This window comes from Mirounga leonina, unplaced genomic scaffold, assembly GCF_011800145.1.
Source record: "Mirounga leonina isolate KUSES-001 unplaced genomic scaffold, KU_Mleo_1.0 Mir_82, whole genome shotgun sequence".
NCBI classification, from domain to species: Eukaryota; Metazoa; Chordata; class Mammalia; order Carnivora; family Phocidae; genus Mirounga; species Mirounga leonina.
The window spans coordinates 35,551,581-35,579,201 of NW_023270825.1; the positions used below are offsets into that span (position 1 = coordinate 35,551,581).

General features: G+C 39.0%; 1 protein-coding gene across 1 annotated transcript in view; it reads left to right on the forward strand.

The window, feature by feature from the left end:
• The window catches only part of LOC118002520 (restin homolog), a 90,106-nt gene that overhangs the window by 15,901 nt on the left and 46,584 nt on the right, over nt 1–27,621 (forward strand). Inside the window, exons 3-9 of the mRNA XM_034993020.1 lie at nt 1,290–1,546; nt 10,591–10,690; nt 12,782–13,093; nt 14,056–14,256; nt 22,513–22,740; nt 23,560–23,769; nt 27,197–27,332. Coding sequence (XP_034848911.1) covers nt 1,290–1,546; nt 10,591–10,690; nt 12,782–13,093; nt 14,056–14,256; nt 22,513–22,740; nt 23,560–23,769; nt 27,197–27,332 — 1,444 coding nt within the window. The remainder of the gene's footprint in view (nt 1–1,289; nt 1,547–10,590; nt 10,691–12,781; nt 13,094–14,055; nt 14,257–22,512; nt 22,741–23,559; nt 23,770–27,196; nt 27,333–27,621) is intronic.

Here is a 27,621-nt window from a genome sequence, read left to right on the forward strand (position 1 = left end):
TGAGGTCTTTTTTTTTTTTTTTTGTCAATAACTAAATATTCCTGACCCTTTTCTGTTCATAAAGCTAATGATTTTTGTAATGTCAAATCAAATTTGCCCCCTTTCCTCCTCTTTTACATGTTTATCAGTCTATTAAGAAATTTGAACAAAATAGGTTACATTAAAAGTTAATTGACCCCTGAATGTTAGCAGTACCTCAGTTTTCTTTATCTAGTGAGCTTTCTTCACTTATCAGATAGAAGAACAGAGACTTTTTTTTAGAAAGATTTATTTATTTGACAGGGAGATAAAAAGAGCCAGAGAGCATAAGCAGTAGCGGCGGGGGGGGGGGGGGGGGAAAGGGGGGGGGGGGGGGGGGAATGGCAGAGGGAGAGGGAGAAGCGGGCTTCCCACCAAGGAGGGAACCTGACACTGGGCTCTATCCCAGGACCCTGGAATCATGACCTGAGCCAAAGGCAGACACTTAACTGACTGACCACCCAGGCGTCCCTGGTCTTTTTCAGTTAGCAGCTTGTGGCTCTCTTATGTTCCAGGAAACAAGTGGTATAAACATAGGCATCTCTTTATGAGAGAGGCCTCTGAACACATTCCTCTTCACAACCATCATAAAGCAAGCATCTATGGCCAAAGCATTAAGTATTTCTTTTCTGCTAGGAATTATACAATTCATTATTGGTATAATTTACTCTTATAACAAGATTTAAACAACTTTAATGTTGATGAGAATAAAAACTTATTCTAAACCCTATGTGTCATTTTGATGGATTTTTAAAATTATACTGCTTCAGTTTTTATTTTATTTTTTTATAAGTTTATGTATTTATTTAAGTAATCTCTACAATCAACATGGGGTTCAAACTCACAACTCTGAGATCAAGAGTTGCAAGCTCTTCCAACTGAGCCAGCCAGGCACCCCTTGAAATAATTTTTAAAATATATGTAACATTGGAATATACTGTTAGGAGATTTGAGAGTCTTCATTTTATTGTATAATAATGTATAATTAGGGCACCTGGGTGGCTTAGTCAATTGAGTGACTGACTCTTGATCTCGGCTCAGGTCATGATCTCTCAGGGACCTGGGATAGAGCCCCGAGTGGGCTCTGCACTCAGGAGTCTGCTTAAGGATTCTCTCCCTCCTTCTCCCTTTGCCCCAACCGCTGCTCGCTCACTATCTCTCAAATAAATGAATAAGTCTTTTTAAAAAATAATGTATAACTTAAATACCCATAGTGATTTAAAGTCATGAATTTTCTAAAACCAAAATTATGATTTTCCCTTTCTCATTAGCTAAGAAATCTTCAAAACAAGCTCCTCATAAAAGAAACTTCATTGCAAGAAATGAAGAATGAGCTAGAAAGTTACAAAGAAGATAATGTGCAACAGTCTTTCCAGATAATGTCCCTGAAAGATGATATCAAGGATCTAGAGGAACTTATTGCTTCTCTAACCAGAATTAAATCTTTGAAAAACACCAATATTCAGAATCTTGAAAGAGGCAACTGGGATCTAACTGAAAGAATTATAGAACTAGAAAACCGTCTAAGGTAGGAAATTTTCTAGTTTGTTTTCAAACATGTCATTTGTCATAGCTTGAAAACAGTATATAAACTTCACATTCCTGATTGATCACAGAATTTAAACTTAGTAGGATTTCCTGTAATACCTGACTCAAAATTACTATGTTTAAAAAGACATTTTTATTGAGATAGAATTCACATACCATTAAAATTCACCCTTTAGGGGCGCCTGGGTGGCTCAGTTGGTTAAGCGACTGCCTTCGGCTCAGGTCATGATCCTGGAGTCCCTGGATCGAGTCCCGCGTCGGGCTCCCTGCTCGGCAGGGAGTCTGCTTCTCCCTCTGACCCTCCTCCCTCTCATGCTCTCTGTCTCTCATTCTCTCTGTCTCAAATAAATAAATAAATCTTAAAAAAAAAAAAGATAAATTAAAATCTTTAAAAAAAAAATTCACCCTTTGGATCACTTGTACTTCATTAAAAAAGAAAAGAAAAAATTCACCTCTTTAAAGTATACAATTCATTGGGGAGGGCATGTGCTATGGTGAGTGCTGTGAATTGTGTAAGACTGATGAATCACAAACCTGTACCCCTGAGACAAATAATACATTATATGTTAATAAAAAAAATTTTTTTTAAGTATAAAATTCAGTAGTTTTTAGTATATTTACAAGGTTGTGCAATCATTGACGCTATTCAATTCCAGAACATTTCATCACCCTCCAAAGAATCCCCAAGTCTATTAGCAATTACTCCCCATACCATTCTCTCTAGTCCCTGACAACCACTAATCTACATTCTTTATCTCTGGACTTGACTTTTCTGGACATTTCACATGAATGCAATCATACAATAGATGGCTTCTGTGTCACTTATTTCACTTAGCACAATATTTTTAAGATTAATCCATGTTGAACCATGAATCCATATACTCCACTCCTTTTTATGGCTGAATAATACTCTGTTATATGAATATACCACAGTTTTCTTATCCATTCATCAGTTCATGGACTTTGGGTTGTTTCCCTTTTTTGGAGGGGCTTTATGAATAATGCTGCTGTGATCATTCTTGTATGAGCTTTTATATGACTATATGCTTCATTTCTCTTAAGTATATGCCTTGGAAGTAGAATTGCTGGGCCATGAAGTAACTCTGTGTTTACTTTTGAGAACTTCCGGACTATTTTCCAACGCAGCTGCACCATTTTACATTCCCACCAGCAATGTATGAGGATTCCAATTGCTCTACAACCTCACCAACACTTGTTACTGTTCATCTTCTTTATGATAGCCATTCTAGTGGATATGAAGTCGCATCTCATTGTGATTTTAATTTGTATTTCCATATGATTAAAGAGTTGAACATTTTTTCATGTGCTTATTGGCCATTTGTATATCTTCTTAGTAGAAATATTTATTAAAATCCTTTACCTAATTTTATTTTATTTTTAAAATTTATTTAAATTTATTATTAATTTTTTGATTTTTAGTTTAAATTCAATTAATTAACATATAATATATTATTAGTTTCAGAGGTAGAGGTCAATGATTTATCAGTCTTATATAATACCCAGTGCTCATTACATCATGTGCCTTCCTTGATGTCCATCACCCAGTTATCCTATCCCCCTAGCCCCCCTCACCTCCAGCAACCCTGTTTGTTTCCTATGATTAAGAGTCTCTAATGGTTTATCTCCCTCTCTGATTTCATCTTGTTTTATTTTTTCCTCTCTTCCCCTATGATCCTTTGTTTTGTGTCTTAAATTCCACATGAGTGAGATCATATGATAATTGTCTTTCTCTGATTGACTTATTTCGCTTCACATAATGCCCTCTAGTGCCAACCACGTCATTGAAAATGGCAAGATTCCATTTTTTTTTTTTTGATGGCTGAGTAGTACTCCATTGTATATATACACCACATCTTCTTTATCCATTCATCTGCTGATGGACATCTGGGCTCTTTCCATAGTTTGGCTATTGTGGACATTGCTGCTATAAACACTGGGGTGCAGGTGCCCCTTTGGATCACTACCTTTGTGGTAAATACCTAGTAGTCCAATTGCTGGGTTGTAGGGTAGCTCTATTTTCACCTTTTTGGGGAACCTCCAGACTGTTTTCCAGAGTGGCTGCACCAGCTTGCATTCCCACCAACTGTGTAAGGGGGTTTCCCTTTCTCTGCGTCCTTGCCAACATGTGTTGTTTCCTGACATGTTAATTTTAGCCATTCTGACTGGTGTGAGGTGGTATCTCATTGTGGTTTTGATTTGTATTTCCCTGATGCTGAGCGATGTTGAGCATTTTTTCATGTGTCTGTTGGCCATTTGGATGTCTTCTTTGGAGAAATGTTTGTTTATGTCTTCTGCCCATTTCTTGATTGGATTATTTGTTCTTTGGGTGTTGGGTTTGATAAGTTCCTTATAGATTTTAGAAACTAGCCCTTTATCTGATATGTCATCTGCAAATATCTTCTCCCATTCTGTCGGTTGTCTTTTGTTTTTGTTGACTGTTTCCTTTTCCTGTGCAAAAGCTTTTTATCTTGATGAAGTCCCACTAGTTCTTTTTTGCCTTTGTTTCCCTTGCCTTTGGAGAAGTGTCTAGCAAGAAGTTGCTGCGGCTGAGGTCAAAGAGGTTGCTGCCTGTGTTCTCTAGGATTTTGATGGACTCCTGTCTCACATTTATGTTTTTCATCCATTTTGAGTCTATTTTTGTGTATGGTGTAAGGAAATGGCCCAGTTTCATTCTTCTGCATGTGGCTGTCCAATTTTCCCAACACAATTTGTTGAAGAGACTGTCTTTTTTCCATTGGATATTCTTCCCTGCTTTGTTGAAGATTAGTTGACCACAGAGTTGAGGGGCCATTTCTGGGTTCTCTATTCTGTTTCATTGATCTATGTGTCTGTTTTTGTGTCAGTACCATACTGTCTTGATGATTACAACTTTGTAATAGAGCTTGAAGTCTGGAATTGTGATGCCACCAGCTTTGGTTTTCTTTTTCAATATTCCTCTGGCTATTTAGGTTCTTTTCTGGTTCCATAAAATTTTAGGATTATTTGTTTCAACTCTGTGAAAAAAGTTGATGGTATTTTGATAGGGATTACATTGAATGTATAGATTGCTCTAGGTAGCTTAGACATTTTAACAATATTTGCTCTTCCAATCTATGAGCATGGAACGTTTCACACTATTGTGGTCAGAAAAGATGCATAATATGGTTTCAGTCTTCTTAAATTTATTGAGACTTGTTTCAAAGCATGTGATCTATCCTGGAGAATGTTCCATGGGAACCTGAAAAAGAACGTGTATTCCATTGTTTTGGATGGAATGTTCTCTATATATCGTTAAGTCCATCTGATCTAATATATCATTCAGTGACACTGTTTCCTTACTGATTTTCTGCTTGGATGATCTATCCACTGATGTTACTGGGGTGTTAAAGTCCCCTACTATTATTATATTACTGTCAGTTTCTCCCTTTATGTCTGTTAATATTTGCTTTATGTATTTAAATGTTCCAATTTTGGTTGCATAGATATTTACAGTTGTTATATACTTCTGTTGAATTGACCTGTTTGTCATTATGTAATGCCCTTCTTTGTCTCTTTTTATAGGCTTTGTTTTAAAGTCCGTTTTGTCTGTTATAAGTTTTGCTATCCTGGCTTTTCGGGTTTTTTTTCATTTCTATTTGCATGGTATAACTTTCTCCATCCTTTCACTTTCAGTCTATATGAGTCTTTAGGTCTGAAGTGAGTCTCTTATAGCTGTACATAGATGGCTCTTGCTTTTTTTTTTTTTAATCCATTCTGCCACACTTTGTCTTTTGATTGGAGCATTTAGAACATTTTCATTTAAAGTAATTACTGAAGGGCGCCTGGGTGGCTCAGTTGTTAAGCATCTGCCTTCGGCTCAGGTCATGATCCCAGGGTCCTGGGATCAAGCCCCGCATCGGGCTGCCTGCTCCGCGGGAAGCCTGCTTCTCCCCCTCCCACTCTCCCTGCTTGTGTTCCCCCTCTCGCTGTGTCTCTCTCTGTCAAATAAATAAAATCTTAAAAAAAAAAAAGTAATTATTGATAGGTATGTATTTATTTTCATTTTGTTAATTGTTTTCTGGTTATTTTTGTAGTTATTCTATCTTCTCCTCACATCCCCTTTCCTTGTGACTCATGACTTTCTGTAGTGTTATGCCTGAATACTTTCTCTCTATTTTTTATGTATATATCATAGGTTTTGGGTTTGTGGTTACTTTGAGGTTCATATATAGGACCCTAAATATATAGCAGTTTATAGTAAGTTGATTTAAGTTTGAACACATTCTTTTTTTTAAGATTTTATTTATTTATTTGACAGAGAGAGAGACAGAGTGAGAGGGAACACAAGCAGGGGGAGTGGGAGAGGGAGAAACAGGCCTCCCACAGAGCAGGGAGCCCGACGCAGGGCTCGATCCTAGGATCCCAGGATCATGACCTGAGCTGAAGGCAGATGCTTAACGACTGAGCCACCTGGGCACCCCAAGTTTGAACACATTCTAAAAGAACTTTTTTTTTTTACTCTCTCCTCCATGTCTTATATATATATGCTGTCATATATTTTATATCTTTTTATTATATTTTTGTTACTTCTAATTATGGCCTTTCTTTTTCACTTAACATTTCTTGTAAGTCTCATTTGGTGGTGAAGAACTCCTTTAACTGTTGTTTGTCTGGGAAACTCTTTATCTCTCCTGCAATTCTGAATGATAACGTTGCCAGGTAGACTACTTTGGGTTGTAGGTTTTTTCCTTTTAGCTCTTTGCCACACCTTTCTGGCTTGCAAAGTTTCTGCTGAAAAATCAGCTGAGAGCCTCATGGGGTTTTCCTTGTATGTAACTAGTTGCTTCTTTCTTGCTGCTTTTAAAATTCTCTCTTTATCATTAACCTTTGACATTTAATTATTATGTGTTGGTGATTTGGACCTCCTTGAGTTCATTTTGTTTGGAGCTCTCCTGAACTTGGAGGTCTGTTTCCTTCCCCAGGTTAGGGAATTTTCAGCTGTTATTCCTTTTTTTTTTTTTTAAGATTTTATTTATTTATTTGACAGAGAGTGTGTGAGCGAGCATAAGCAGGGGGAGCTGCAGAGGGAGAGGGAGAAGCAGGCTCCCCGCTAAGCAGAGAGCCTGATGCGGGGCTCGATCCCAGGACCCTGGGATCATGACCTGAGCTGAAGGCAGATGCTCAACCAACTGAGCCACCCAGGCACCCCTCAGCTGTTATTTCTTCAAATAACTTTTCTTTCCCTTTCTCACTTTTCCTTCTGGAACCCCTATAATGCAAATGTTTGTTTGCCTGATGTCCAAGAGATCCCTTACCTATCCTCTTTTTTAAGAAATTCTTTTTTCTTTTTGCTGTTCAGCTAGGGTTCTTTCCATTACCTTGTCTTCAAGATTGCTGATACATTCTTCTGCATCCTCTAATCTACTGTTGATTCCCTCTAATGTATTTTTCATTTCAGTTATTGTATTCTTCAATTCCAATAGGTTCTCTTCTATATTTTCTATCTCTTTGTTGAAGTTGTCACTGAGTCTACTCTTCTTTCCAATCTGGTGAGCATCTTTATAATCATTACTTTAAACTCTCTATCAGGCATATTGCTTATCTCCATTTCATTTAGTTCTTTTTCTGGGGTTTTGTCTTGTTTGCTCATTCAGAGGATATCCCTCTGTCTCCCCATTTTGCTGGACTGTCTGTTTCTATGAATTAGGCAGTACAACTACTTCTCCCAAACTTGAAGGAATGGTCTTGTGTAATGTCATCTCCTGTATACTATGTGCCTGGTGACTTTAGCTGGCTGGCTGGAGCTCTGTCTGGCATGGGCTGGCATTCCCAGTGCCCTCTGTGCTGTGGCTACCCTGCTGGGATGGCTGGAGCTCAAGTGAGTGTGGACCTGGGTGGTCCCAGGACTCTGTGCAGACAGTGCAACAGCAGGACAGCTGAAGTCGAATCGAGTGCAAACCAGTGGGTCCTGGGGCTCTTCACGCAGATTGCCCTGGCGGGACAGCTAAACCTTAAGTGGGCACAGGCTGGGGTGATTCCTGGGTTCTCTGTGCAGAAGACCCCCTGGCAGGATAGCTGAAACTGAAGTGGGTACAAACCGGACATCTTGGGTATCTGTGCAGAGGGTGCCCTGGCAGGGCAGCTAGAGCCAAGGTGGGGCATGGGCCAGGGAATTCTGGGGTGCTGCACAGGGCTACCCTGGGAGGACAGCTGAAGCAGAAGTGGGTGAAAGCTGGGATGTCCTGGGGTATTCAGTGCAAGGGTGCCCTCTTGGGGTGATTAGAATGGAGGTTGGCATGGGCCAGGTTGTCCCAGGATGCTCTGTATAGGAGGCTCCGTGGTGGGGTGGCTAGAGCTGAGGTGGGGTGTGGGCTTGGGGTCCCAGAGTCCCCATGCAGAAGGTGTTCTGGCAAGGCAGCTGGAGCTGAGGCGAGCATGGGTTGGGAGTTCCCAGGGTGTTCCATGCAGGGGGTACTGTGGCAAGGCAGCTGAGCCAAAGCAGGCATTAGCTAGGAGGTCCCAGAGTGCTCTGCATTGGGGGTACCCTAGTAAGCTGTCTGGAGCTGAATTTTCCAGGTGCTTTGTGCCTGTATCACCTTGGTATGATGGCTGGAGCTCTAGTGATTGCTGAACCAGAGGTGTCCAGTGTGTGCCACACTAGGGCTGCTTTTGTGTGAAAGCTGGGGTTGGTGTGGGCTAGGGGCCTGGGGCTCACTGAGGTGGTAGGTTGGCTATGGTGCCTGGACCTTGTTCACTAGTGTGGTCCTCATCCACACTCTCAAGGTGGATGGGGAATGTAACCGTGGTGCTCACCAGCCCCTTCAAAATGGAGAGTTCTAGCAGCTCCCCCTGGTGTTTTTCAGAGTTCTAGGGCTGGCTCTTTTCTATTTAGTTCCTCTTTTAAACTGTGGCTTTTCTGGGCCCCAGGGTATCTGGGGCTGGTGTGGGCCAGGGGCATGGGGTTTGCTGGTGTGACAGGCTGGCCATAGTGCCTGGACCCTGCCCTATCTGCACCATTAAGGTGAAAGAAGAATGTAAACCCTGGTGCTCCCCAGCCCCTCTACCCAGAGAGAGCTCCACCTGTTCCCTCATTGCCCAGCAAGTTTCTAGACCTAGCTCCTTTACACCCTAGCTGCTCTTTGAAACCTTGGTTGTTCCTCCATGCCCCAGGGCATCTGAGGCTGGTGTGGGCCAGGCTCCCAGTGCTCACTGAGGCAGCAGGTCAACCACAGCATCTGGAACCCTGCTCCCATCTTCATCACCAAGGTGGAGAGGGAGCACAAACTGTGCCACCTACCAGCCTCTCTGACCCAGAGAGAGTTCCAGTAGCTCCCTCACCCTGGGCAGGGTTTCAGGGCTAGTTCCTCCACATTCCAGTTGCTTTTCCAACTCCAGCTATCCCTCCAAGCCCCAGGGCATCTGGGGCTGGCGTGGGCCAGTGACCCAGAGCTTGCAGAGGTATCAGTCAAGGTATCTCTGTCTCTCCTGCCTCTCCATGGGGTCTCCCCATCCTCTGTTGTGCAAAAGCTGCTCAGTCAGCCCTCAACTCCCCCTCAGGCTGAATTGCTGTACAAATAGATGTAGGCCTGGTGCCTCCATGGAGAAGGTGAGCCCAGGGTCTTCCCATGTCACCATCTTGGACTGGAATGCCCTCTAGTGTTTCCTATAATGCATTTCCTCTGATAGTTTTTCCATTTTTTTTCTTCTGAAACTATATTATTTTCGTTTTCATTTTTTCAATGGCTTTTTTTTTTTTTTTTCTGAGTATAGGATTCTGGGTTGCCAGTATTTTTTCTTATCACATTCTAAGATGTCATCCAATTATCTTCTGACTTCTATAGTTTCTGTTGAAAAGTTAGTCAGTCTTATTGTTGTACCTTTGAAGGGAATAATGTGTGCTCTTTATTGGTAGCAATTTGACTATGATGTGTTGTGTTGTGGCTTTCTTTATATCTATCCTGCTGAGGATTTATAGAATTTATGGAATCTATCAATTACATCTTTCATCATGTTTGGAATCTTGGGAATTATTTTTTCAAATATTGTTTTTATCCCATTGTATCTCTACTCTCACTCTAGGGTTATAGTTATAGGTGTGTTAGATCTTTTGAGTGTGTCCTGCATGTCTCTAATATAACCTTTTAAGGTAAAATTTTCTGTTTGGATAATACAAATAATTTCTTTTGAACTGACCCAAATTCATTAATTCTGTAAGCTATAATTCTTAGATGAGAAAAAAAAAAACATAGAAGATAGATTGAAACTTTAACCTAACTATGGGTACAGGATAGAAAATATTGCCAAACCTAGCCATTAATAATCAAAACATAAACCAGGGGCGCCTGGGTGGCTCAGTTGTTAAGCGTCTGCCTTTGGCTCAGGTCATGATCCCAGGGTCCTGGGATCAAGCCCTGCATCGGGCTCCCTGCTCTGAAGGAAGCCTGCTTCTCCCTCTCCCACTCCTTCTGCTTGTGTTCCCTCTCTCACTGTGTTTCTCTCTGTCAAATAAATAAATAAAATCTTAAAACAAAACAACAAAAAACTCCAAAAAGCAAATAATTAGCTATTTGTATATTTGATACTAAAACAAGCTTTTACATAAGCTATTCTCTATTGCTGCATCATTATTCTAATTCCTTTTCCTCTCATCAAATCCCAGTGGAAGAGTCCATCAGGTGTTATTAAAATAGGAGTACTTGTATCCCTGTGGAACCTCCTAATCATTACAGTGTTACCAATAGTGGCAGGCAAATATTCATGCTCAAATTTCCCCTTGAAAAGGATGGTTTAAAAATTGACCTTCCCCAGGGGAACTACCAGAGGACTTAGCACGGGATTGTTTTTCTCTCCGTTTCTCTGTCATTTCTAGTCTCTCCCTAGAAATAGATGGGTAACTGCACAGCTCTTTTCATAGAAAGTACATTTCTACTTGATACACATATTTAATACATTTTAAGTGGGGATTATTTCTTTTAATTATTTTTAATTGAAATTTGAAAATTGAGTTGGTTTCATGATGTTGTTACCTACTGATATCTTATACAGAGTACATCTGTTTGAAAGAGAAAAGGCGGAACGAAAAGCAGGCCTTTTGGAGAAAAAGTTAGCAGGTACTGATGGATTCACCCCTTATATGAATATGAAGGTGAGAATAAATTTTGATTGACTTTTTTTTTTAAGACTTTATTTATTTATTTATTTGACAGAGAGAGACACAGCGAGAGAGGGAACACAAGCAGGGGGAGTGGGAGAGGGAAAAGCAGGCTTCCCGCGGAGCAGGGAGCCCGATGCGGGGCTCGATCCCAGGACCCTGAGATCATGACCTGAGCCGAAGGCAGGCGCTTAACGACTGAGCCACCCAGGCGCCCCAATTTTGATTGACTTTTAAAGAAACAGGAATTTTATTACCTTGTGTTACTCTAAGAGATAATTGGCAAATGTTGAGTAGTTGGTCTCCTTCTTATGGAGGATCAGAGGAAGCAGTGCAGTGTGGTTGACTGAAAGCCTTTCTGAAGGACAGAGAGAAGTCACAAGGCAGATCTAAGGTCTCTGATACTGCAGAATCGTTAGAGGGAACCAAGTTGAAAGAGAACTGGAGAAGTGGTAGTTAGAGAATGAAGTGTTGGGTTTTACATTTCTGGTATGGGTTACTTCCTGCTGCTGACAACATCTGGGTTTTGGGCTCTGAATGTAAGGTTTGAAGAGAGGTGTAAGTGAAAGTCATTGAAACCAAGGCACAGGAATCACAAAGCTAAATTGGTGGATCATCTATATTGGACCTTGAAATCTAGATTTATGGCATCAGTTGGGTTTAGAAAGAAGAGATGAGCCTGGTCCCTAGTAGATAGCAATTCACAGGATGAGTAGAGGTTTTATAGAAGAATGTTGGAGGAGGATGGGAGCCATTCTGTTGTCAAGGAAGTGGTGAAAGTTTATTTTGAAATCCCTAGACTTTAACAGTTTATTATATAATCTGAATGTAAGACAAGGTCCATTATAATCCAATTAATGTGAAGGTTTCCATTTATTTTTTAAATTTTTTTGGAAAGATTTATTTATTTATTTGACATAGAGAGAGAGAGACAGCTAGAGAGGGAACACAAGCAGGGGGAGTGGGAGAGGGAGAAGCAGGCTCCCGGAGTAGGGAGCCCTATGCGGGGATCATGACCTGAGCCAAAGGCAGACACTTAACAACTGAACCACCCAGGCACCCCAGAGGGTTTCCATTTAAAAAAATTCAGGAACTACCTTCAAAGCAGTTTAAAGTAATTCCAATTTTTAATTGCCCCTCTTAAGTAATTCACAATAACACTTACCATTTTTTTCACTTCTCTCACTAATCTGTCACATTCTTGAAAAACTCTCCCAAACCAGCATCCATGCAACTCTGACCTTTTCTCCCATTGCCCTTTTATTCTGCCTCTTCTAGCCTTTTAGTGATGCAAACCCATCATTACTTCAACAATTCTAGCCCTCTTTCTATTTCTCAGTTTCACATGACAAAAAGCCCAGAAACAGAACCTATTTACTCAGCTTCTAGAGTTGAAGGTGTCAAGAAGGTGGAAAGAAGGCTAGAATTTATAAAGGTAAAATGTTCCTGTGGGAGATTGGGAAAGAAATACAAGCATCATCCTCCCCGCCCACCCTCAGGCTATTTACGATGGAAGCAGGATGATTACAGGAGCACAGGGGAAAAGTTGGGGGAAAGAAATGGGACTTCTTTCATTTATACTTTTACATCATCAAAATTGTTACTACTAAGTCATGTTCTATAACCATAATGAAGTCTTTATGGAAATATCCATTTTCCCCCCAAATTGTCACTTAATTGTCTTAACATTCATTGGTGATCCTTGCCTGAATCAGTTATTTTATTAGATGCAAAATGCTGATTTTAAAATTTCTGTCATTCTTTCTACATTTATTAGCTCAAAATTTTCTGTAAAGAGTGTAACTTCATAAACTGAGGCTGTTTGGCTAGCTGCTTCTCCAAGCTAAACTTCCTATGTTCTCAAACCAGTTTCTCCATATGATCATTTTAATACCTCTTGATGTTCTAGTTTGCTCTGTTGAGTATGCCCTTGTCTCTCTTATGACTCCATAACTCTTTATTTCTTTTGAGGACCTTGCTCCTAAAGTTTTGTATTATGACTATATTTATATTTCAAAAAAGGAAGTAAATGTCTCCATATTAAATTCCAAATGGGAAGTTTAACATGTGTGTTGGCATATTTAGGATAAAGGTAAAGCTATCCTGACCAAGAACTTTGAAAGACACATTTTTCACTCTGAAGGACCAAAAGATGGGCAGAAAATTTGGAATAAGTGTCAAGAAGATTCAACCCATGAGGAAAAACAGAAATATGAATTGGACAGACCTCCACATTCATTCGGCTGGGAAACCAAAACTGCACGATCCCACTATCAGAAATTCCTCAGTCAGTTGGCTACTCTTCTGAGCAACAATGTTGTCCCCATACCAGCCACCAAGCAAGCTGTGAAAGAGAGGATTCAGGAAATTGGTGCAAAAGAGAGATCTTGGAAGTTTGTAGGTGTATTGACGACAAGTCATTCTTTCAAACTTGTTTCTTTTAACATGTCAATTTTGATATTAGCCGATTTAGTAAATTCTGTGGCTCTGAATTTTAACTTTGATTTTATTTTTACTACTACAGTGATAAAAGGGAAGAGGATGTCCATTATTACAGCAGAGGTAGTGTAGTGTATTTATTAAGAGCAGAGAACCCAGGTATGAATCCCAGCTCAGCCATTACCAGCTGTGTGCTCTTGGGTAGATTACTTATCCTCTCTGGGCCTCAGTTTCATTGGTAAAATTTGGTGGGATGGGGTGGGGGTGGGGTCTGGAAGGGGATAGCTCCTATCAGAGTGGTAAGGATTAAATGAATTAATACATGATAAATGCTTAGTACAGTTCAGTGTAAGCTCAGTGAATCCTGGCTTAGAAATAGTGGTACGGTGAAGATAATGTGTCCATCATGCCTAAATCCTGGTCAGGTCAGCCAGTGCAGTAAATACATTGTCAGATCAGTTCTTTGTTTGAATTTATTGGCCGACTCTATGAAAAGATTGAACCAGCAAGTTTCAATGGCTATATCTCCTTGTCATGTCCAAATCAGTTGAGTAAAATTTCATGCCTCTTCACCTTAAAATGCAAACGAAGATAGGTATTGCTTAGGTTCAATGTGTTCATAAAATCTGCTGCAGTCTGTTCATTGTAGAGTTCCAATTTTTTCTTTCACTTTTTGCTTAAAGTTCATTATACAATTTTATTTCTCAGTACTAACTGAAATGTCTCATTTTGTATATCAAACCTTTCCATTTCTTCTTCTAAAACCGGCTGATACGTGTCAAATCTTAAGTCTTCCCAGCTCACCTGGGTAGTAATATAACATTACTACCTTGTCGGTATTGGTAGAACTTGCACATAGCTTTGAAATGAAGTAGAGATCATGGGCCCTCAGGAGGTTTAGCTATCCTTCCTCCCCACAGAGGACTGAAGGCCTGCAGCAGGAAATTCTGACGCTCACTCAGCGCCTACAGCAGCTGCCACGTCACTCTGAAGAAGCCGCTAGAGAATCGTCCCAGATGCAAGACAGGTGTAGGGAACAAAAAAGAGCCTTGAAACGTCTGGAAGGAAAAATTGCTGTAAATGACTTCATTCAAGAGAGTTTAGACTTGGACAGGAATAAAGTAAGAATTTCCTGCATAAGGCATTTCTTTGACAATGAAAATGATCATATTTTATTATATTATCTAATGTTTAAAGCTGTTAATACTATTTATACTTTGTTGGATAAGAGGAAAATTTGCTACAAACCTTTAAACCTTCTGCTTTTATCAAAAAGCCTCTCCTCATTCCATATCTCTCATTTCTCTAATACACACATATTCCATATTCATTGGAGGGCATAGTGTATTTCTTTTTTTTTTTTTTTTTAAGATTTTATTTATTTATTTGACAGAGACAGCGAGAGCAGGAACACAAGCAGGGGGAGTGGGAGAGGGAGAAGCAGGCTTCCCGCTGAGCAGGGAGCCCGATGTGGGACTCGATCCCAGAACCCTGGGATCATGACCTGAGCCGAAGGCAGCCGCTTAAAGACTGAGCCATTCAGGTGCCCCCATAGTGTATTTCTTAATGTACTTTAAAAAGCAGATTAGAAGGAAAGGAGCTCAAAGGAATAACTGTACAGGTAGAACATCAGGCACTGTGTCAGCTAGATCTGAGAAGTATTAGGAAGGGGCCAGTGATGCTATTCCTCGGTAATTACTATTAGGCCAGTATCTTCTCTACTCTCCACTTCTCTGCATCTGTAAGGAAGACATGAAAGTGTCAATTCTAAGAATGGGACGGAAACAGGAAGGGTACAATATAATTTGTTTTCAGGAGATTTTAAAAAAATTCTATTTCATTATTTCTTAATAGAATTGCTTGTCACATCATATCTATGTTATACTATTTCTGTAATTGCTGTGGCTCAAAGTGTAATCTCACTCATTCATTCACCACTCGCTCACTTAGTCTTTCATTACACTCATTCATCCTATATGCATGGAGCACTGAGTTTAGAAAACTTCCAGTGCTTAGTGAAGTGGTATTAACTATGTTCTCCACAGAGTCTAAGTATAAATCCAGCATCTACCTCTATTCCTGAATATGTAATCAATGATTATTCATTTCCCTGCAAACATTTTAAAACACTATATTAAATTTTAAGAATATTCAGGTAACACATGCTTTCTACAACTCTTGAAATCAGGTTAAAAGGTTTGAAGAAAGAATAATTTTCCCCAACTTTCTTTCTGCCTATTTCACCTCAGTAACCAGTAGTGTATATATCTTCTACAACTATTGCCATGCTTATGGAAATATACAAGTACACATATACGGGTGGTGGTATTTTTATAAAACTGGGACTATGCTAGTCAAATACTCTTCTTAACATAGTAAAAAGTTAAGTACCGCATGGTTTTTTTCTTAGGTTAAAAGATACAGATTTAACTCATTCCTTTAATAGCTGCATAGTGGTCCACAGAGTGTATATAACTTATTTATTTGATCAGTTCCCAATTGGTGGACTATCAAAATATTTCCACCTTTTATACCACTGCAAATAATGGAGCAATAAATAGACTTATATATCTATCTTTCCACATTGGTGCTTTCTCCCCCTGTGGGATTGAGTTCTAAATGTGAAATTGTAGGATCACAGTTTATGAGTATTTTAAATTTTAATAGCTACTGCCAAAATACTACTTCCAAAAGGCAGAAGGAATTCACTTTCCAAATAGAAATATAGGAGTACCTCTTTCTTCTTCGTAGCCTAGCCAGCATTGGAGATGTCATTCTTTTAGAGACAGAGAGAGAGAGTTGGGTTAAAATAGTACTGTTTTTCAAAAACTAATGATGTAATGTATGGTGATTAACATAACATAATAAAAAAATGTTAAAAAAAATAGTATTGTTTTAACATTTACCTGATTACTAACTAGTAAGGTTGGACACCCCCCCGCTTTTTTTTAAATGTTGGTTTCTTGGATTCCTTTGCCTCTCTACTCCTCACAATTTGGACCTCAGATACAGAAGATTGAGTTAATCAAACTCTATGGTTCATAACACATTATCTTGGGCCATGGAAGGGCTTTCTCTTATTTATTATTATTTATTCCATTTAAGTCCATTTTCCCATTCCCTCTTCCAAAGGAAATCAATCCGGGGTGCCTGGGTGGCTCAGTCGGTTAAGCATCCAACTCTTGATCTCAGCTCAGGTCTTGATCTCAGGGTCGAGAGTTCAAGCCCCCCACAGTGTGGATCCTACTTAAAACAAAAACAAAGGAGACCAACCTAATGAGTTTAAGGTATATCTTTTTGTTTATACAGTTGACCCTTGAACAATGTGGGGTTTAGGGTCACTGACACCCTCCCCATGCAGTCAAAAATCCCCATGTATAATTTTTGACTCCCCCAACATTTAACTACTAATAGCCTACTGTTGACCAGAAGCCTTACTGATAACACAGTCAATTAACACATATTTTGTATTCCATATTTGTATGTACTATATTCTTACAATAAAGTAAGCTAGAGAAAAGAAAATGTTAAGAAAAATCATAAAATACATCGACAGTACTGTACCATATGTCTCAAAAAAAATCTGCGTATAAGTGGACTTGCACAGTTCAAACCCATGTTGTTCAAGGGTCAATTGTATATGTTCTTTTAAATATAATTTTATACACATATTTTAATTTGCATAAATGGTACTGTGGCAAACCTGATTCTATTACTTAGCATTGTATTTTTTTTTTAAAGATTTTATTTATTTGACAGAGAGAGACACAGCGAGAGAGGGAACACAAGCAGGGGGAGTGGGAGAGGGAGAAGCAGGCTTCCCGCCGAGCAGGAGCCTGATGTGGGGCTCGATCCCAGGACCCTGGGATCACGACCTGAGCTGAAGGCAGACGCTTAATGACTGAGCCACCCAGGTGCCCCTTAGCATTATATTTTTAAGATCCACTTAGTGTTGCTATGTGTTCATCTAGTTCATTGCTTCTGTCTATTGCATGGGGTTCTACAGAGTGCATATCTGCCATGCTCTGCCCGTCCACTCCTCAGAGATAAATACCCTGGTTACCTCTGTCCTGCCACAACAAACACTGCTACCAGCATCCTTGTACAAGTCCCCCTATAGACCTGTGGGAGAATTTCTTAGGGGTGTTTGCTCAAAATTGGAGTTGGTGGCTCATTGGGTATATGTACACTTAATCTGATTAAGTACTGCCAGTCAGTCAGCTCTCACAGAACAATAGTCGCACCAGAGATACATGAGGGATCTTGAATCTTCACATTTTTGTAATTTCTTGGCATTAACCAACTTCCTAATTTTTTCCATTTCATTGGGTATAAAAGTGATTGCTAATTTAATTTGCATTTCTCTAAGTATTAATGAGTTGGAGCACTTCCTTTATGATTTTGTCTTTAGGCTTTTTAGTCCTTGCCTGTTTATTTCCTTTACTCATTTTCCTATTTGGGTTCCAGTCTATACTTGTTAATTTCCAAAACTGTGTGCATGTCTTCCTCACCCTGTCCAGGCATGACAGGTCACCTCTCCATGTGGGCTCTCCTCTCACCCCAGTCAGACTCTGAGTCCCTCTGCAGGGCAGCCCTCCTCTGTGCCCACTTTTGTCAACCTGCTTGGGTCACAGCATTTCTCTCATCATTCTGGAGCCTACCTTGTTCTGCCCACTTAATGGCTTTAGGACTGAGTTGTCCAGAGAGGAAAAGAAAGGAAAGGAAGAATAAGAAGAGAAAGAACAAGAGCAACTGGTTTATGTTTAACCTTTCACATATCCTGATAAATGTACTTATTTAAATCATAATTTAAATCATAAATTTTTCTGTCAAGAGGTACTTTAGCTTTGTTTCACAAATATTGACAAAATATTGGTCAAGTTTAGTGGTTGACCTTGAACAACATTTGACCAGTATTTTCCTTATTTTTCATTTTAAATATAGTAATATGTTTTTAAGTTTCCAGATGTATGGGATTTAAAAAAATTTGTATTTTATTACAACACGCTGGCAATATATGATCCTTGAGAATTTACTGAGACTTCTTACACAGCTTAATACTTCGTTGATTTTGGTAACTGTTCCATGTGTGCTTATAAGAATGTGTTCTCTGTTGGGTATAAAGTTCCATATATAGCTAATGCTCAAGCATATTGTTTGTATGGTTCAAATAATGAGTATCTCTGATGATTTTTATATCCTTGATTCTGGAAAAGGTATCCTAATTCTCTAAGGATAATTTTTTGTTCATCCATGTATCTTTGCAGTTCTGTCATCTTATGCTTTATAGATTACTGGAGCAGGTGCACTTATGATGATATTTGCTCTCTTGTTCTTTTAAGTACTATATACATTCTCTTTTTTGTGCTTTATAAAATATTGCCTTAAATTCTCCATTTTCAGAAATTATGGTTACTAATTATACAATGTTCTTTTTGTTCATGTGTGCCTGATATATCTTTTTATCCTTTTATTTTTTGCCTTTCTCCATCTTTGTGATTAAAGACAGTATATGGTTATATTTTTTAAAAATCAAATTGGAGGGTATCCAATTGGTGAATTTAACATATTTATCTTTATTGCAATTATTATTATATTAGTATGTGACTGTCCCAACTTATTTCATAATTTCCATATATTTTACTTTCCTTTTGTTGGGGGGGTCTATTTTCCTGGTTTCTATTAAGAGATCATTTTTTTCCCCTGGTTTTAAAGTTATATGTTCTATTTTTATTCTTATGTTGGTGTTCTTTAATTAAGAACCATACTCTCTTTTACTTATATTTATAGGAATACCATGTCCCTTTGGTTGTTGACCTCAGTCCCCAATTGTGTTGGTATTCTCTAAATTTTTAATTTTTGCATTGTTTGAATATACTGTTTTCTTTTACTTGGTTCTAATTATTTTTAGATAACCACTAAACTTGACCGACATATTTGATACTTCGTAGAGTCCCATGGTGTTACTTAAGGTTTATATATTACATTAGACATAATGAAAAAATATGCAAGAACTGCAAGAAATCAGTTTTTACCACAATATGGAATTTACTGGAGAGACCAACTGCTCACGCATGATCAGTGTCACAGATACTCCCAACACTTGAACTCACTGCAATAGCAACAGGAGATAGCTACAAAATTATTATGGTAGTACAGTATGTAGTGCAGTTAATTTTATGCAGTTATTGATTTAACATTGCATTTTCATGTTTGTTTATATTTCTCTTGAATGAGAATGGTATCATGTATGATCTGTGGTATTTGTGTAATTTTTGATAAATTTTAACTTTTTATAATAGCTTTGTGATATTTTATGATAGCAAATGATAAAATAGACTAGTTTCTATATATATTTTATGTATTTATGACATACCTAACTTTTTAAAAATTTTTCTGATATCTCTAGTCTATGTGGTTCATCTATGGGTTTTTTCAAATTCTTGCAAATCTTTACAAGTTTTCCCAATATATTTACTGAAGAAGAAATCTGTGTAAAAGTGGACCCACACAATTCCAACCTGTGTTGTTCAAGGGTCAACTGTACACACACACACACACACACACACAACTATACACACACACACACAACTATACCCACCCACACACACATACACACACACACACCTTTGACTGGTATTGTCTCTCTGGAGAACCCTAATACACTTGGCTTTTTTTTTTTTTCTTTTTTTTATTTGAGAGACAGAGAGTATGAGAGGGAGGAGGGTCAGAGGGAGAAGCAGACTCCCTGCCGAGCAGGGAGCCCGATGTGGGACTCGATCCTGGGACTCCAGGATCATGACCTGAGCCGAAGGCAGTCGCTTAACCAACTGAGCCACCCAGGCGCCCTACACTTGGCTTTTTTAAATTTTCATTTTATTTTAATTCTTAAAATTTTTAAAAGATTTTTTTAAGTAATCTCTACACCCAACATGGGGCTCAAACCTACAACCCCAAGATCAAGAGTCACATGTTCTGCTGACTGAGCCAGCCAGGTGCCCCTGCTTTTTTTTTTTTTTAATAGTTTATATCCTATTGTCCTTTTATCCTGCCTTCCTGAAGAGTTTTCTTTTCTTTTTAAGATTTTATTTATTTATTTGATAGCGACACAGCGAGAGAGGGAACACAAGCAGGGGGAGTGGGACAGGGAGAAGCAGGCTTCCTTGTGGAGCAGGGAGCCCGACGTGGTGTGGGGCTCCATCCCAGAAGCCTGGGATCATGACTTGAGCTGAAGGCAGATGCCTAACGACTGAGTTACCCAGGCACCCCTTGGAGAGTTTTCAATCTGATCTTTCAACTCACTCAATTTGATCCTCAAATCGAGATTTTATCCATCTTTTTATCTCATCCATTACGTTGTTCATTTCAACTCTTCATTTGTCATATCTAATATTTCTACTTGGTTGTTTTACTTTATAATTTCTTGATCAGTTAATGTCGTCTCTCCTGAGTACCTACAACTGTGAGTAAAGGTAAAGTTAAAATGTTTACACAAAACTGAAAGTGATCAGAGAAAATAAGGCCTTGTCCTAAATTTCATTTAGTGGCAGATGAAGAATTAGTCTAACAGAATACATTTTTAAAAAATATTTTACTTATGGGGCGCCTGGGTGGCTCAGTCGTTAAGCGTCTGCCTTCGGCTCAGGTCATGATCCCAGGGTCCTGGGATCGAGCCCCACATCAGGCTCCCTGTTCAGCGGAGAGCCTGCTTCTCCCTCTCCCACTCCCCCTGCTTGTGTTCCCTCTCTCGCTGTGTCTCTCTCTGTCAAATAAATAAAATCTTAAAAAAAATTTTTTTTTACTTATTTATTTGAAAGAGAGCGAGTGAAAGAGCAGGGCCAGGGCAGGGAGGGGGGAGAGCAGAGGGAGAAGCAGACTCCCTGCTGAGGAGCCCAATGTGGGGCTCCATCCCAGGACCCTGGGATCATGGCCTGAGCCGAAGGCTGACACTTAAGTGACTGAGCCACCCAGGTGCCCCCCAACAGAATACATTTAAAGGAACAACAGAGGACAGAAATAAAGTAGGTTAATGATAACACTACGTGAGTATAATTATTCGGTGTAAACTGTGTACCTGTCAAAGTGGCAATTTGTACATACAGTTTACAATTTACTCAGTTAGCTTTGTAATATAATTCTTGACAAATTAAAAATATTCTTTTTGAATATCAATATTTCACAATATGTATTTAAAATAAGATTATTAACATACTTTTTTCCTGCTATTTCAGATATCTGTAGTTTAAATATTTATAATATTAGTGATTGGTAATTTTTTTCTTAAAGTTATTTAAGTCCAGATATCTCAATATAATCTATATTTATTTCTATTAATAAATACACTAACTGACCACTAGAACCCTGAAAGTGAAACGTTAGTCTTATTATTTTAGAATCACACCAGAGGGGACGCCTGGGTGGCTCAGTCATTAAGCGTCTGCCTTCGGCTCAGGTCATAATCCCAAGGTCCTGGGATCGAGTCCTACATTGGGCTCCTTGCTCAGCAGGAGGCCTGCTTCTCCCTCTCCCACTCCCCCTGCTTGTATTCCCTCTCTTGCTGTGTCTCTCTCTGTCAAATAAATAAATAAAATCTTTAAAAAAATAACAATAATATGTATTTTATTTAATTATTCTTTTTTTTAAAGCTTTTTATTTATTTATTTGTCAGAGAGAGAGAGCACAAGCAGGGGGAGCAGCAGAGGGAGAGGGAGAAGCAGGCTCCTCACTGAGCAAAGAGCCCGATGTGGGACTCGATCCCAGGACCCTGGGATCATGACCCGAGCCGAAGGCAGATGCTTAACGACTGAGCCACCCAGGCGTCCCTAGTTATTCTTTTTTTGACATTTGCATTGTTTCTATTTTTTCATGTTATAAATAATGTAAAGAATATCTTTGTGTATGAATGTTTAAATATTTATTTCCTTATAATACATTGCTAGAAAAGTTGATATAATCTATGTTACCATCTGGTATTTATAAAATTGTTAGCACTGAGCCATCAATTTTATTGTCATATTTATTTTCCAGATTATTTTAATAATGCATATCTTTTTTAAAAAAAGATTTTATTTATTTATTTGAGAGAGAGTGAATGAGAGAGAGCACAAGCAGGGAGAAGCGGCTTCCTGCTGAGCAGGGAGCCCGATGCAGGGCTCCATCCCAGGACCCTGAGATCATAATCTGAGCCGAAGGCAGATGCTTAACCGACTGAAACACCAAGGCGCCCTTAAAAATGCATATCTATGGTGAAAAAATATTTTACGTATGCAAGTATTACTGTCTGCAGTTTATTAGCCTAGAGTAGATCTGGTATGCTAGTGTGGAACACCACCTTAAAGTACAACTTCTTTATTTCAATACTGTTGATTTCTGCAAAGGAAAACTCTGGGACTAAGAATTCGTGGACAGACGAGCATGGCAAGATGTCCAGACAGCTAGAGAAAGACAATGGGAAACAAACGGTATTGAATATTCAGCAAAATTTACAGATTGCTACAACTCAGAGACTAGAGGAGAAAATTCAGAAACTTCAGAAACAGCTCAGTGATTTGAAATTGTCAAATAAAAGTATGAAAATTCAACTTACAAGAGTAAATGTCCTTAAGGTAAGTAAAGGAAGTGAGGCTTTCAAAAATTCTCTTCAGCTTTGGTCTGTTATTATTTTAGCTGCATGTTTCTTATTGAATTAAAAAAAAACAGTAAAATTGTTTTATATGCACACATGAGTATATATAATATTAAAGCATATAGGATAATAAAATTAGATGCATGGACATCTACCACTTATCTAAAAAAACCAGAGTAATATCAACCACACCAAGCCTATTCTCTTTCCTACTTCTCAAAGGTAACTGGTATTCTAAATGCTAGGGTTCTAGAGTCCTTGTTCTTTTCATCTTATTTTGGTCTTTCAATAAGAAAGTAAATAGTAAATAGTTAAACTTTTATTCGTTTTTGGAGGCTCCTCTTTGGATCTTTTCCATATCAAGCTTCACTTGTAGTATTTCAAAATATGTTTTATGCCTTAAACCAAAGGTGCACTAAATACTAATGGATCAATTCTTTTTTTTTGCCATTTTATCAGCAATATTTATCTTGCTTCAAAGCCAGTTATTTTCTCTATTTCTGAATTTGGTTAGCAGAGGCTGTTAACACTTTTGAGGACATGAATACTCATTAAACCTCTTTAAATCCTAAGTGCCTAGTTTATAAAAGTGCTCAGTGACTGTTATTGAGTATGATGGTTGAGAAATGTCCTCTTAATTAATAAATTGTGGAATTTTCTTTCTTTTCCGTATATCAGATCTTAAAAAAAAAAAAAAAGAAGAAGGAAAAGAAGCATGGGTTATATCATGCATCTTGTCTTTTATTTAGAAGAGATCTAATTAGTCATCTCCCTTTCCCCCAACCTTATACCCTCACAGAACAAAACAATTGAAAAGCTCAGGCAATCTTTAACACAAGTTGAAGCAATGAAAGGGAAGGCAGTTATGAAAACAGACAACTTGAAAACTACATTGGACTCTGCCAAGGAAGAGGCAAGAGGGGACAAAGAGAAGGTCCATCAGCTGTTAGACACTGTCACTCCTGAGTTCTGCACAGCAAACGATAAAGTTCCAGGACAAAAACACGAGGTTTGTTTTGTTCATTATTATGTCAACAGTCTTTGAGTTAAAGTGATCAACACCCATCTCAACTTAGACTCTTATCTAAGCCAGACAAAAAGGAGTTTGTTGGCTTATGGAATCAAAGGTGAGTTAAACAACCAGACCTCTGAGGGGGCAAGAGCTGCACTTGGACCACAGGATCAGTGCCTGGAGCCTTCTAAAACTTTTCTAATCATCTGTGTTTGTCAGCTTGCTTTATGTTTAGAGAATCTGTGACAGGAGAGAGAGTCCCAGGAAAAGGTCTAAGAAAGCTCAGCTTAGGTCAAATGCCTATTCCTGGTGAATCCACAGTAGCAAGGGGCAGCATATATGATTATCTTCACTTAGGTTTGCATACGCATCCTCTGATTAACCAATGACAAGAGGAAAAAGATGTCCGAGAATGGAAGTTCAGGAGAAACCATGTGTCTGGGGCTGAGTCAGTTCCTAGGAAAAGAGGGTAGTGCTTCTAAATTTGCCTAGATTTTCACTACATTTATAAAGCAGGTGTTGTAAGAGAATTTTTTAAAAAAAGATTTATTTATTTTAGAAAGAGAGAGAACGAGGGGCAGGACAGAGGCAGAGGGAGAGGGAGAGAGAACCTCAAGCAGACTCTGCACTGAGCTTGGAGCCCGATTCGGGGCTCAACCTCACAATCCTGAGATCACGACCTGAGCTGAAACCAAGAGTCAGACGCTTTAAAGGACTGGGCCATCCAGGTGCCTCTCAAGAGAATTTTTAAAAGGCTAACTGATAATTTGGGGCTACTGTGGAATTATATGCCACATCTCTATTACTGGTAGCTTAAGGTATATGTAACTTTTATCAATTACCTTAAAAGATTCTTGAAACATAAAATCATGATATTATTTTTGTTTTTTTCTCTTTTTAAACTTCTGCATATTTATATTCTTGTTTTTATTCTTCCCAATATCCTTACTATATTTTCAGTCAGATCTCTTCTCCTTTGGGTACTCTGTAGTTGACTCTTTGCTTCTGAGATGACTTTGTCTTATTCTTGCCTGAGTTCAACCACCACATCTTCCTTATCTATAAGGCATATTGGATGTCATTTTTTGGTCCATTTGTATTCTGAATTACTACATTTCTGATTCAAAATAGAGCTATTCCTGCCCCCCTCCATGTCTGCAAATCCTTGTTTGAAAACAATTTTAAAAGATTTTATTTACTTATTTAGTTGTGAGTGAGAGAGAGTGCACACATGTGAGTGGGGTAGGAGCAGAGGGAGAGGGACAAGCAGACTCCATGCTGAGCAAAGAGCCCATGGAGGGGCTCAATCCCACGACCCCATGACCTGAGCCAGAAATCAAGAGTCAGACACTTAACCAACTGAGCCACCCAGGCACCCCTGAAATGTAATCCATATCAGGTATTGTGTCAAACATGTTTCTTTTGCTCCGTGGCAGTGTTTTGGTTTTTTTTTTTTTTTTTTTTGAGGGGGGGAGTATTTTCATCTCCTGACTAGTTTGGATGATGCTCTTTTCTTCTTAAAGAAATTTGGAGGGATATTACTTGCCATTTATCTATACACTTTAAAATCCTTTTAATTGGGGTGCCTAGGTGGCTCGGTTGGTTGGATGTCTGCCTTCGGCTCCAGTCATGATCCCAAAGTCCTGGGATCAAGTCCTGGGAATGAGCCCTGTGTGGGCTCCCTGTTCAGTGGGGAGTCTGCTTCTCCCTCTCCTTCCTCCTGCTCCTTCCTCTCTCTCTATTAAATAAATAAAATCTATAAAAATAAAATAAAATCCTTTTAATTGCCCTGCCCTCTCAATTTCAGGTGTTTCTACTTTAGGGTAGTTACAGGGCAGGGTTTACTTACTTGGTTTCTTAACTCAATACTACCCTCTTGTGTTGGCACAGTGAGTGCAGTTTCTAGTCTTACTTCAAGCCTTTTCTGTTGCGGTGGGAGGTTATATGATACCCGGTTCTGCAGTACTCTTGTTTATAGAAGTACCCTATTTTCCACTGTTTAGCTTTTTTCTTTTCCTTCATCTCCAAACCTCCAAGGAACATCTCACCCTTCCAAGTATCTCCCTCTTCCCTCAGAAACCTTGTCCTTCAGAACTGCCATTTTTGGGAGTGCCTGGGTGGCTCAGTTGGTTAAGCATCGGACTCTTGGTTTCAGCTCAGGTCATGATCTCGTGGTCATGGGGTGGAGCCCCGCGTCGGGCTCTGTGCTGGGCTTGGAGTCTGCTTCAGATTCTCTCTCCCTCTCCCTCCGTCTCTGCTCCTTTCCGCTCACTTGTGGGCACGAGCTCTCTCTCTAAAAATAAATAAATAAAATCTTAAAAAAAAAAAAAAGACTGCCATTTTTGATCTCATGTGCTTCTAAGCCCTTTTCTTTTCCTTCCCACTTGCCAGTTTTCTGACCCACCAGGTTGTAGACTTCTCAGTATTTCCCCATTTATATATTGTCCTGTTTCTGGGACACCACTGGAAACCAACTGCATCCTCCAGTGTGGGCTCAGGAGCGGCCTCTGCTGGTTTAGGATATTTATTTCCCCACTTATACGCAAACTGAATTCTGTGATATTCTCTACTTATGCTTTAGATATGATTTGTGGGTGGTTATAACTGCTTTCCTTAGAAGATCACTATGGTTTTGGGAGGAGGAGTGGAGAGATGTTTAGGGGACTACTATTACCATACAGCAAATCCAAAGTCCAAAAAAGAATTTCCTTAGGGATGAAAAACAAGCAGCAGTAAAATTAGGTTTAGTCTATAAAGTGTAAAAATAAAATCTTAAAATGAAAAGGACATTTTTATTATTTTTAAATATATATATTTAAAAGCTTTTTTTTTAAAGACTTTATTTATTTGACAGAGAGAGACAGCTAGAGAGGGAACACAAGCAGGGAGAGTGGGAGATGGAGAAGCAGGCTTCCCATCGAGCAGGGAGCCCAATGCGGGGCTCGATCCCAGGACCCTGGGATCATGACCTGAGCTGAAGGCAGGAGTTTAACGACTGAGCCACCCAGGCACCCTGAAAAGGACATTTTTAAATAAAGAGTTCTTGTAAGAGAAGAGACCATATTTCTAGCTTAAAAATATAATTTGAATGTAGAATATTACATTTCATAAAGAAATGTTTAATAAGACCACATTTCTGATACGAATCTCATTGTACACAATAAGTAGGTGACCAAAACTAATGATATATCTTTTTTTTTTTTAAAGATTTTATTTATTCGAGAGCGAGAGAAAGCACACATACGAGCAGGGGGAGGGGCAGAGAGAGAGGGACAAGCAGACTCCCCGCTGAGCAGGGAGCCCAATGTGGGACTCGATCCCAGGACCCTGAGGTCATGACCTGAGCCAAAGGCAGCCTTTAACTGACTGAGCCACCCAGGCACCCACTAATGATATATCTTATGTTTTTGGTGGTTCTTTGTAGCTTTCTGACTTTCGAGAAATTATTATGAAGATGTTGGGATTTAACATGAGAACAGCTGACAAGGAAATCATCAATCACCTAAGGCTTATTATACAAGATTATGAAGCATCTAACAAATCAAAGATTGCATCTGATTGTGAGACTGGACAGGATAATAAATAAAAAAGCTCTGTCTTCATTGCTGCCAACAAGAACACAGAAGATATAGACATCTCCTCCAGCATCTTGAATTGGCTACATTATGAATAAAATGCATTGGGAATTTTTCACTTGAAAAATTCTCTCCTTTAATATTTGGCATTTAACTCTTCTTGGTCATTATCTTGTTCTATACATTTATTTATGGTCTAGTCTAGATTGTTACTTATAACATATATCTAATTATATTATTAACTATTTTAAGCAGGATATTAATTAGAACTTGT